This window comes from Nyctereutes procyonoides, unplaced genomic scaffold (genome assembly GCF_905146905.1).
Source record: "Nyctereutes procyonoides isolate TBG_1078 unplaced genomic scaffold, NYPRO_anot_genome, whole genome shotgun sequence".
Lineage (NCBI taxonomy): Eukaryota > Metazoa > Chordata > Mammalia > Carnivora > Canidae > Nyctereutes > Nyctereutes procyonoides.
Window position 1 is genome coordinate 81560293 of NW_026575146.1, and position 13120 is coordinate 81573412.

Below are 13120 nucleotides of genomic sequence, written 5' to 3' on the forward strand. Positions count from 1 at the left end.
CTGCTTCTCCCTCTGCTTGTGTCTCTGCCTCTCTCTCTGTGACTATCATAAATAAATAAAAATTAAAAAAAAAAGAAACAGGAGACTGAAATTCACTTAAGTTAGTATGTAGCATACAGGAACAAAGACATGTAGTAGCTCCAGATTAAAAGATCTATGCCTAAATTAACTTAGTCATTATGTTTATAATCAATATCCAGCAGAATTTTTATTTCTTAGTTTTTGTAAAGATTTTATTTATTTATTCATAAGAGACAGAGAGAGAGGGAGAGACATAGGCAGAGGAATGAAGCAGGCTCCTCATAGGGAGCCCTATGCAGGACTCAATCCCAGAATCCCGGGATCATGCCCTGAGCCAAAGACAGATGCTCAATGCTGAGCCACTCAGGCATCCCAGAATTTTTATTTTTGATGGTTTACAGTTTTTTTCACTATATTTTTCTTATTTATAAGTCAAATGGAAACAGAAGGAATTAAAATATGAAAGATATTCTTTACCACTGTCAGAACTCTATGCCTGCATGATTGAGAATGTTAACAGTAAACAGGATGGCAAAATGAAGAACTTATCCATCACACTCCAACACAGGGAGCGAAAGTTAGTAAAAACAGTAAAAAAAAGTTATTACCCTCCCCTCATTTCTGTTACCTCATTAACAGCCTTTAGATAGAGATGCATAACTGCATCCCCATATTTTTATTAAAAAATTTTCAGGGGGATCCCTGGGTGGCTCAGCGGTTTAGCGCCTGCCTTTGGCCCAGGGCGCGATCCTGGACTCCCGGGATGGAGTCTGCTTCTCCCTCTGCCTGTGTCTCTGCCTCTCCCTCCTCTCTCTCTCTCTATGTTTATAACGAATGAATGAATGAATGAATCTTTAAAAAAATTTTCATAACTGTATTTTCCAACTTATTAGGGTTTTTCATATATTCTTTTATTGTATATATCTTTACTTTATCTCATTGTGTCTCTAGTTGGCCCTTGACCCTTCTGTGTAGTTGGAAATCTCTTGTATATAATTTTTGACTCTCCAAAAACTTAATTATTAATAGTCCTACTATTGACCAGAAGCCTTACTGATAGCATAATCAACCATTACATATTTTGTATGTTACATATATTACATACTATATTCTTACCATGAAGGAAACTAAAGAGAAAAATGTTAAGAAAATCATAAGAAGGAGAAAGTATATTAACAGTACTCTACTATATTTATCCAAAAAAACTGTAAGTGAACCCATGTAGTTTGAACCCATTTTGTTCAAGGGGCAACTGTGCTTCATTAGTCCCTTAATGAATTAGCTTTTGTCTGGATTAATCTATTCTTGTATATATGCTTTCTTTTTAGTTCATTAATTTTTAAACTTAATTTTATCTCCTTTCTTCTATTTTAAGTTTTCTTTAGCTCTTTGGGAAGGACACTTCTGTCAATTCTGAATGGGCTGTTGTCTATATCTAGGTGTGTTTGTGAACAGATGCATACACTGAGGTCAGCAGGCTTGGACACTGCTGCTGCGCTTTCCAAACTAATCCATCCCTTGATTATGGATTGAGTCATCTCCTACTTCAGCTTCCACTAATTCTGGTTATTGAATACTCTTAAGGGTGTTAATACACTGTGATGGCTGAAAGTCTGAGCTGCCATTTACCTCTTTAATTTTTTTATTAATTCAATCTCTCAAAGATTTGTGAGTAGTGATATTTAGCTTCTTGTTTTTGAGCATAATTCTATTTCCAACCACTGCCCTTCACTTTCTCAATCTAGTTTTACTTTCTGACCAGTTACTATTCTATTTTTCTAACTACTTGTTATTCCACTATTTATTGTACATTATATTTGTTTCCTTCAGAGCACTTCAAAAGTTGTATTTTAGTATCTATTTCTTTATGAGGCAGCTGGTCTGAAATTGAAGCCTTCTCTCTCCCTCTCTTTCTCTCACACAGAAAAAGACGTTTGTGTAATCATTAAATCCATAGGCTTCTCACTCCAAGGTGATTTTTAAATTTTAAATAAGGGTAAATCACAGTTTAAAACTTCCAGTAGGTGGAAGTTGGTTGAGCATCTGCCATCGGCTCAGAGCATGATCTGAGAGTCTTGGGATTGAGTCCTGAGATGGAGCCCTACATCAGGCTCCCCCCTGGGGAGTCTGCTTCTCCCTCTGCCTATGTCTTTGCCTCTTTCTGTGTGTCTCTAATGAATAAAATAAAACCTTAAAAAATATAAATAATAAAAAAATAAAACCTCCAGTAAATGACTATCAATATATTTCTCCTGATCTCAATAGATTCTCATAAAGAACCCATACACTGAAAATTGCCCATACTCGAACACACAGACAATTATATATGGGTTATAATACTAGTCTGATAAACCAGTGGGGCAAAGGAAGGGATGTGCAATTACTAGTCAGATTCCTGAGTTTCAATGGTTTGGTGCCATGAAGAAGAGATAGGCAAATTCATTTTCTTTTTTTTTTTTAATTTTTATTTATTTATGACAGTCACAGAGAGAGAGTGAGAGAGGCAGAGACACAGGCAGAGGGAGAAGCAGGCTCCATGCACCGGGAGCCCGATGTGGGATTCGATCCGAGTCTCCAGGATCGCGCCCCGGGCCAAAGACAGGCGCCAAACCACTGCGCCACCCAGGGATCCCGGCAAATTCATTTTCTCATTTAATATTATAATAATGCTGTGAGAAAGGGATTTCACCTCCCTATGATACAGATAAAGAAAAATCTGAGGCTCAAAGGTGTTCATAAAACTTTAAGATCAATCGTCAAAATGAAATACCAGAAGTCTGGTGGAAAATACAGTAACAAAATTATTTTACTGCTACCATTATTTTTTTTTTTGAGTATGATAGGATTATGTCAAGGATACCAGAGGATATTGGAATAAGGACAAAGAATTATACAATTCTTTGACCTGTATTCTTATAAATGGGTAATCAGCGAACTGGTATAAGATTTGTAAATGATTCACACTGTTTTCTTCTTATCTACTTTTATTAAGATATAATTCACAGGGCAGCCAGGGTGGCTCAGCGGTTTAGCGCCACCTTCAGCCCAGGGCGTGATCCTGGAGACCCGGGATGGAGTCCCATGTCTGGCTCCCTGCATGGAGCCTGCTTCTCCCTATGCCTGTGTCTCTGCCTCTCTCTGTGTGTGTCTCATGAATAAATAAATAAAATCTTAAAAAAAGATATAATTCACATTCCATAAAATTTGCCCTTTAAAGAATCCAATTCAGCATTTTAAACACAGACACACACACACACACACACACACACACACACACACACACAGTTCTGCAACCAGACCTTGGCTATTACTAATCTACTTTCTGCCTCTATGAACTTACCTATTCTGGATATAAGTGGAATCACAGAATATTATCTTTTATGATTAGCTTCTTTCTACTAGTATAATGTATTTATGCTGTACCATGTAGCATGTAAATTCATTTTCCTTTTTTTAAAAAAACAAACTTCGGGATCCCTGGGTGGCGCAGCGGTTTAGCGCCTGCCTTTGGCCCAGGGCGCGATCCTGGAGACCCGGGATCGAATCCCACGTCGGGCTCCCGGTACATGGAGCCTGCTTCTCCCTCTGCCTGTGTCTCTGCCCCCCTCTCTCTCTCTCTCTCTGTGTGTGTGTGTGTGACTATCATAAATAAAAATTTTAAAAAAATCTTAAAAAAATAAAAATAAATTAAAAAAACTTCATTTTTTAGAGAAGTTTTAGGTCCACAGCAAAACTGAAAGGTAAAACTGAGTATCCCATATATCCCCTATCCTCCCACATATGCAGCCTCTCCCATTATCAATATCCCCCCATTACCAATATCCCCCCATTAGAGTGGTACATTTGTTACAGTTAATGAATCTTTACTGACCTATCATCACCCAAAGTACATTAATTTACATTAAGGTTCACATTTGATTTTGTTCTATGTGTTTGAATAAATTTATGATGACATGTTTTTACCATTATAATATTAAAAAGAGTAGTTTCAGTGCCCTAAAAGTTCCCTGTGTTCCCTTTATTTATCCCATGCAAATTCATATATCAAATCCTAATGCTCAATGTGATGGTAGTTGGAAGTGGGGCCTTTGGGAAATGATTAGGTCATGAGGGCAGAGCTTTCAGGAATGAAATTAGTGCCCTTAGAAAGGAGGCTCTAGAGTGATCCCTTGCCTCTTCTGCCATATGAGGACAGAATAAAAAGACATTTTTCTATGAACCAGAAAGTGGGCCCTACTAGACACATACAACCTGCTAACAACTTGATCTTGGATCTCCCAGCCTCCGGAACTACAAGAAACAAATTTCTGTTGTTTATAAGCCACCCAGCTATGGTAATTCTTATAGCAGCCCAAGAGGACTAAGACAAATCTCTTATCAAATGTGTTCTTTGCAAACATCTCCTATTTTATAGGCTGTCTCTTCAATTTCTCGATGATGCTCTTTGAAGCAAAAAAAAAATTAATTTTGAAGAATTCTAATATATCTATTTTTTCTTTTGTTGTGCATTTGGTATTAGATCAAGGAAACCATTAATTAGTCATAAAGATTTACACCTGTTTCATTCTGAGATTTAGAGTTTTTGCTCTGACATATTTCTGTATCAATCGATATGATCATATAGTTTTTGTCTTCATTCTTTTAATGTAGCACATTACATCGATTTTTTTTTAGTAGGTTCCACACCCAGAATGGAACCCAATGCAGGGCTTGAACTCATGACCCTGAGATCAAGACCTGAGCTGAGACCAAGAGTTAGATGTCTTACCAACTGAACCACCCAGATGCCCCAAATTATATTGGTTATTATAGATTGCAACCCTCACAGGACTGGGATAAATTCCATTTGGTCATAGTGTATGACTCTTTTAATAGGTTGCTGAATTCACTAGCATATTAGTATTGCTAGTATTGTGTTGAGGATCTTTGCATCTATATTCATAAGGGATGCTGGCCTGTAGTTTGTTTTTTTTTCCTTGTATTGTCCTTTTTTTTTTTTTTTTTGGCTTTAGTAACCTCATAGAATGTGTTTGTAAGTGATCCATCTAATTCGAGTTTTGGCAAGAGTTTGAAGAGTATTGGTATTCTTTCTATAAATGTTTATGAGAATTCACCAGTGAAACCATCTGAACCCGGGCTTTTCCTTGTTCCGAGGTTTTTGCTCACTGATTTAATTTTCTTTTTTTGTTATAGGTCTGTTTGAATTTTTATATTTCGTCTTCGGTTGTTTTGTAGTTTGTGTATTTCCAGGGGTATATTTCTTTTTGTTTATTAAATATTTTATTTATGTATTCATGAAAGACACACACAGACGGGCAGCCTGGGTGGCTCAGCGGTTTGGCGCCTGCCTTTGGCCCAGGGCGTGATCCTGGAGACCCAGGATCGAGTCCCGCGTTGGGCTCCCTGCATGGAGCCTGCTTCTCTCTCTGTGTGTCTCTCATGAATAAATAAATAAAATCTTAAAAAAAAAAAACAGACACACACAGGCAGAGAGAGAAGCAGGCTCCATGCAGGGAGCCTGACATGGGACTTGATTCCGGGACTCCAGGATCAGGCCCTGGGCTGAAGGTGGCGCTAAACCGCTGAGCCACCCGGGCTGCCCCCCAGGGGTATATTTCTAAGAGTGTTTCCATTTCATCAAGGTTATCAGATTGCTTAGCCTATAATTGTTTATAGTATTCTCTTATAATCCTTTTAATTTCTATAAAATTGGTAAAGTCCCTACTTTCACTTCTGATTTTAGTAATTTTATTTTTCTGTCTCTTGTCTGTTTTAATGGTCAATCTAGCCAAAAGTTTGTCAATTTTGCTGTTATTTTCAAGGAACAAACTCCTGGGTTTGTTTTGTTTTGTTTATCTGTGCTCTAATTGTTATTATTTCCATTCTTCTGACAGCTTTGGGTTTAAATTGCTCTTTTTTTCTGATTCCATATGATGTAAAGTTAGGTTATTGATTTGAGATCTTTCTTTTTTTAATGTAAATGTTTACAGTTATAAATTTCTCTTAGCATGGATTTGGATGCATTCTGTTAAGTGTTGGTACGTTATGTTTTTCAGTTTGTCTCAAGATCTTTGGTGAGTTCCCTTGTGATTTATTCGTTGATGCATTGGTTAAAAGTCTTTAATTTCCACGTATTTGTGGATTTTCCAATTCTCCTCCTGCTATTGATTTCTAGTTTCATTCTAATGGGCTCACTACATCCTATGTTTTGGCATGTTGTGTTTTCATTTTCATTCATCCCAATTTATTTTATAATTTCATTTTTGGATTTCTTATTTAATCTAGTGTTTCTTGTTGTTGTTGTTTTTAAAGAGTGTGTTGTTTCAAAAAACCCCGGGCTCTTACATACAGAAAACAAATGGTGTTTGCTTAGAGGGGAGGTTGGTATAAGGATGGGGAATGGGTGAAATAGATAAAGGGAATTAAAAGGTACAAATTTAAAATAAAAGGTACAAATTTTCAGGTATAAAATAAATAAGTCACAGAAATGAAAAATATAACATAAGGATTATTATTATAGTAATGTTGTATGCTTACTACAGTACTGTGGTGGACATTGATCTAATGTATAGAATTGTTGAATCCATATGTTATACACCTGAAATGAATGCAACTAATTGCATTTTAATTATACTTCAAGAAGTGTGTTGTTTAATTTCCATGTATATGTGAATTTTACCATCATCCTGTTATTTCTAGTTTCATTCCACTCTGATTGGTAAAGATGTGCAGTATATTTTCAGTCTCTTAAAATGTATTGAGACTTGTTTTGTGGCTAATCATATGATCTATCCTGAAGGATGTTTAACATGCACTTAAGACAAGATCAGGGTTCTGCTGTTAATGGGTTGAGTATTCTGTATGTCTGTTGACTTATAGTGTTGTTAAAGTCCTCTATTTCTTTATTGATCTTCTATCTCATTGTTTTATTCATTATTTTGTTTTGTTTTCAAGTTTTTATTTAAATTTCAGTTAGTTAACATAGAGTGTAATATTAGTTTCAGGTATAGAATTTAGTGAGTCATTGTTTTATTCATTATTGAAAGTGCAGTATTCAAGGCTCCAGGTACTATTATATAACTATTTGTATGTTCAATAATGTCATTTTTTTTGCTTCATGTATTCTGTAGGTCTGTTGTTATATACATATAATAGACTGAATGTTTGTCTCCAAAATTCATATGTTGAAGCCTTAACTCTATTGTAATGGTATTTAGAGATGGGGCCTTTGGAAGATAATTAGGGTTGGATAAAGTCATGAGGGACAAACCTTCATGATAATATTAATGCACTTGTAAGAAAAGACACCAGACTGCTTATTCACTCCTTCTCTGCACTAGGACAAAAAAGTGGTCATGTGAGCACACAGCAAAATAGCAGCCATCTGCAATCTAATAAAAGAGCTCTCATTAAAAAAAAAGGAGAGAGCTCCCACCAGAAACTGACCATGTTGGGAACCTGATCTCCAAATTCTAGCCTCTAGCACCATAAGAAAATTAATTTCCTTTGCTTAAGACACCAAGTCTATGGTATTGTTTTACAGAAGTTCAAGCTAAGACAGTGCATATAATTTTTATATTTTCTTATATTGAAGTTTTAATCAATATTTCTGCCAGATCTCAGAGATAATGTAACAGAAACTTCAGTGAGGATACATAACATGGAATACACACTTTGCAAAACTAGTCTAGAGGAGTCACAAAATAAATAGATGGCTGCAGTCTTAAACAAACAAAAATGAGCAATCCCCATGGAGGGAAAGAACCTGATTTCCAGACTTACATTATACTACTCAAAATGTCTACACCTCAACAACAACAACAACAAAAAAAAACAGGAAAGTGTGTCCCATTTACATATAAAAAAGAATCTGATAGAAACTATCACTGAGGAAATGCAGACATTGAAATTACTAGTCAAATACATTAAATGAGCTATCCAAAAATGCTAAATGAACTCAGTAAAACACTGGACAAAAAACTAAAGTAAATCAAGAAAATAATGTATGAACAAAAATGAATATTGATCAAAAGATAGAAAGTATAAAAAGGAACCATAAAGAAATTCTGGAGCTGAAAAAGTACAATAGCTGAAATGAAAAATTCACTAGAGGAATCCAATGGCAGATTTGAGAAGGTAAAAAACATAGTCAACTTAAAGATAAAGCAATTGAAATGATCTAGTCTGAAGAGTAGGAACAAAAATAGTGGGGAAAAAAGAGGGCCTGCGAGAGCTATGTGACACCATCAAGTATATCAATAAATGCATAATAGGAGACCAGAAGGAGGAAGAAAAACTATTTGAAAAAATGACTGCCAAAATCTTCTCAGACTTGATGAAAACATGAAATATACACTTTAAAGACCCTCAATCAACTGCAAACATGATAAACTCAAAAGGAGCAACAGTGAAACATTAAATTACTGAAAAGCTAAGACAGTCTTGAAAGCAGTAGGAGGCAATCAATTTACTACATAGAAAGGTACTTCAATAAAAGTAACAGCTGATTCCTCATCAGAAACTATGGAAGACATAAGAAAATCAAATTATATATTTAACATACCAAGAGAAAAAAACCCTGACAGATGTTCTATATCTAGCAAAACTACCCTCAAATTGAAAGAGAAATTTAGATATTCCAGGTAAACAAAAGCTGAGGGAGTTGTTACTAGCACACCTCTGTTTTAATTTTGTTAAACTAGTATTTGTAAAATAGAGCACCATAATGTTGGATGGTGAGTTGGGGTTCAACAAAATGCCAAAAAGGAAATGAAATAGAGTTTATTACTCACAGGTCCAGGAGGAGGTACACAGCATGCTTCCAGGGGTCACACAGGTAGATCCAGGCAGAATGCAGACAGAAAATGCACCAGGACCTAGGGCACATGCTTTTATTAGGGTCTGTAGGTAGTCTGTTTTAGGATTCTAATACTTAAGGACAGATTGGTTAATTCAAATAAAAAAGAGTGGGGTTAATACAAGCTTCATGGAGGCCACACAGGGGAAGGCTCTGGGAAACAGGGGCAACTGTTTATTACAAGGGCCATTTGGGTATGTCCTATCAGGAACTTACTTGTGAATCTATGGGCTGTGATATAGGGTATGCACCAATGGGAAAGACTCGGGTTACTTTGAGGCCCTGGTTTCACTGATTTCTTCTGTTTGTTTAGTTTCTATTTATTTCTGCTCAAGTATTATTATTTCCTTCCTTCTACGGGTTTGGGGTTTGGTTTGTTCTTTTTTTCCAACTCCTTTAGGTGGAAGGTTAGGGTGTTTGAAACTTTTCTTGCTTCCTGAGGTAGCCTTGTGTTGCTATAATCCTCCCTCTTAGAAAAGCTTTTGATGCATCTCAAAGATTTGGGGCTCTTGTGTTTTCATTTTCACTTGTCTCCATGCATCTTTTTTATTTCCTCTTTAATTTCTTGGTTGGCTCATCCATTGTTCAGTAGCATGTTATTTACCCTTCATGTATCTGTGCTCTTTCCAGATTTTTTTTCTTATGGTTGACTTCTAGTTTCACGGTGGCATAACCAGAAAAGATACATGGTATGACTTCAATGTTTTTTAATTTGTTGAGACTTTTTAAATGGCTTAATATGTGGTTTATTCTGGAGAACGTTCCTTGTGCACTTGAAAAGAATGTGTATTCTGCTGTTTTAGGGCGGAATGTTCTGAATATATCTGTAGAACCTTCTGGTCCAATGTGTCTTTCAGTCACTGTTTCCTTGTTGATTTTCTGTTTGGATTATCTATCCATTGATCTAAGTGCTGTGTTAAAGTCCCCTACTATTAATGTTGTGACTCATTGGTGTCCCAAAGGTTTATTTCCGGCTTGCTTAAAAGTACAGATTAGCTCTAGCCTTGGCACCCCACTAAAATTCCCCACCATTCAGTTGGGCTGAAACCATAGTTCTTTTTTTTTATATTTTATTTATTTATTTATGAGAGAGAGAGAGAGAGAGTGAGAGGGAGAGAGAGAGGCAGAGACACAGGCAGAGGGAGAAGCAGGCTCCATGCAGGGATCCTGATGTGGGACTCGATCCTGGGTCTGCAGGATCACACCTTGAAGCCAAAGGCAGGTGCTTAACCACTGAGCCACCCAGGTGTCCCTGAAACCATATTTCTATGATGAAATCTGAACCCCAGACTTAGAGATGAGGCCTATCTTCAAAACTTATCCTTCCTTGGATACTCTCCTTTAGTCTTTGGGTACTCTTCAGAGTGCTTTTACATCTTATAGTTTGTTTCTCTTTTACTATAGCTTCATATTACTTTATTCTCCATTTTGGTCCAGAACCAGAAGTAAAATATATTCTTAATAACCATATTAAATATGTATACTAACTTACTTAATAATGTATTAGGAGTTATTTCTGTACTCTTATGGAAAATTTTTAAAAATTTGTTTATTGGGGGGGATGGGCAAAAGGAGAGGAACAGACAGAATCTCAAGCAAATTCTGCTGAATGTGGAGCCTGATGTGGGGCTCAGTCTCACAAGCCTGGGATCATTACCTGAGCCAAAATCAAGAGTCAGATGCTTACCTGACTGAGGCACCCAAGTCCCCTACTCTTATGGAAGTTTTTGAGCAAATGAGAGCAAAACTATGTATCACTTATGATAATGTTTCATTTAGTCACAAGGTCACAACTGGCAAGGGAGAATGGGAAATTTGGTACTTAGCAAGGCAGTCAAGAACCCAAGGAAAAAAAAGGAAAATTCTGGCAGTCTGCCAAAATTATGGTAGATCACTAAAAGAATATATTGCTATAACAATAATATGCCACCTTAAAATGAGTTAGTTTCATGTAGGAGATGATCCCTGGAACAGAATATATTTTCCAAAAAGGCCCAGCAAAATATAATCCTACCCCATATGTTCTACTTACAATGTGACACTCTTCCATCAAGATGTAGCTGCCTGAACAAATAGAGAATGGCAGAAGTGAGATTATGTAACTTCCCAGGCCAGATATGGAAGATCTTTATGGCATATTGGGTATTCCAAACAGGGCCACAATATATCCTATCCTATAAGCTCTTCTTACAATGTGACACTTCTTTCATAGAGCAGTAACTGCCTCAACCAATGGAGTATGACACAAGTGAAGTTATGTGATTTCTGAGGCTAGATCACAAAAATAACATGCACGTCTACCTTGTTCTTTAGGGCATTCTCTTGGAACCCAAGACACCATGCTAAGCAGTGACATAGAGATATCACATGCAGGTATTCTGGACCCTATCTAATGTCCAGTTGACAGCTAGAATCAACTGCCAGACATGTGAACATGTGAGTCTTTGAATGATTCCAGCCTTCAGCCATCAAGTTTTCAAGCCACCACATCTGAGGCTATGTTGATCAGAGAGATAAGCTGTTGCTGCCAAGCCCTGTCCAAAATTTTGTAGATGTGTGAGCTAAATAAATTATTATTGTATCTTAAGCCAAGTTTGGAATGGTGGTTATGCAGCAATATCAACTGGAATGACTGCCAAAATACGTAAGTGAAAAAGCAAGGCAGGTTTTAAAACATACAACTTACATATTTTTAAAAAGCAAATGAAAAAACAGAAACTACATTCTAACTACATATAGGTGTATGTATATATAGCTATAAATATACACACACATACAGACATATATTGCTTTTGATCTCTGCTAGTAGCCTATACAGCTAGACATACACAGTTTCATATATATCCTTGGAAAAATTACATAAATGGGTCATTGTTTGGGGGATTTGAGTCATAGGCTGTTGCAACTTAGGATTGGGTTTCATTAACAGTAATACATTTCCCTCAAAAACTCAATAGTTTTTGTTACTGTTTAATTACAATGTCAAAGATCTAGTGTGAATGTAGTTTTAAGTCTTTTTTCTTTTGCTTACTGGCACCTTTTTGCGTTCATTTTTCTATCCCTTTATTGTTGCTAGGCAATCAGAATTTGCATTAAATGCGTTGCTTAAGTGACTATTTCATATCTCTTTCCTTTTGGATCCCAAACTTCTGATTCCTCATATGTTCAGTTTACTACTCATGGAATCACTGAAGGAATCAGAATACTTCCTAAAACTTCTCCCACTTTATCCCCTTCTTCCTAGCACCCCATATTCTGTCATACTATTGTCAGGAATAAACTTTCCATGATTCCCCAAAACCACCCCTCCATCTCCTAAACCATATCCCCTCTCACTGACATAAGGTCATTGCTCCAATAATTCTTATTTGTTATGAATTACTCCCCCATCTGGATTATTCCAACCAGCATACAGAATTGCTATTATTTCTCCAATCCTAGAGGCACATTTTCATTCCTGTTGCCACACTAATTATTGACCACTTTTTTTTTTTTGCTCCAGTTGGCAGCAAAAACCTCCAAGCAGTTGTCTCTATATTATCTCCAATTTCTATTTTTCAACAGGTTCTTAATTCAACCATTCCACAACAAAAAGACCCCTACTGTTCTCAAGATCAACAGTAACATTTATGTTGATAAGTTCAAGTCAATTTGAAAGCCTAGTATTACAGATCTAATAGTATTTATAACCACTGATCATCTTTCCTTTGATTCACTTTCATTTAGCTTCTGTAATGCCACACTATCTTGGTTTTCCTTCCATCTCACTGGTCCTTCTTAGCATCCTTTGCTAGTCTGTCCTTTATCCTTGAACTCTTAATGTTAGAAGGCACTATGGATTAGTCTTTCTGTTCTTTTCTCTATCTAAACCCAAGTCCTTAATGATATTATTCTGCCTCATGGTTTTATGTGTATAGGCAATACTTACCAAATTAATAAATCTCTAGAAGAGTACAAGGTAAAACATCCAAGTGCCTAATCAATATTATCATTTTGTCTAAAAGACATTTCAAACTCAGTAAGTTCAAAATTGAACTCCCAATCTTCCCCAACAAAAACTGCATCTTCCCCCATCTCAGCTGCTGGGAGTATCATCTTTCCATTTGTTTGAGACCAAAATCTGTGAGTCAAAGTCACCCCAGACCCCACTCTCTCTCACTGGACATCTAACCCTTAAACAAGTCTTGTTTGATCACATATACCCTATATCTAGAGTCCAACCACTTCTCACTGTTACGACCA

General features: G+C 36.5%; 2 protein-coding genes across 2 annotated transcripts in view; one reads left to right on the forward strand and one right to left on the reverse strand.

Annotated features, from left to right (window-relative positions):
- Positions 1-11433, forward strand: part of ZNF570 (zinc finger protein 570) — a 39659-nt gene extending 28226 nt beyond the window's left edge. The window contains exon 4 of the mRNA XM_055310676.1: positions 11192-11433. Coding sequence (XP_055166651.1) covers positions 11192-11271 — 80 coding nt within the window. The 3' untranslated portion in view covers positions 11272-11433. The remainder of the gene's footprint in view (positions 1-11191) is intronic.
- Positions 1-13120, reverse strand: part of LOC129500331 (zinc finger protein 569-like) — a 151966-nt gene that overhangs the window by 85347 nt on the left and 53499 nt on the right. Inside the window, 1 exon segment of the mRNA XM_055310637.1 lies at positions 8814-8897. Within this exon segment, the coding sequence (XP_055166612.1) occupies positions 8814-8897 (84 nt within the window).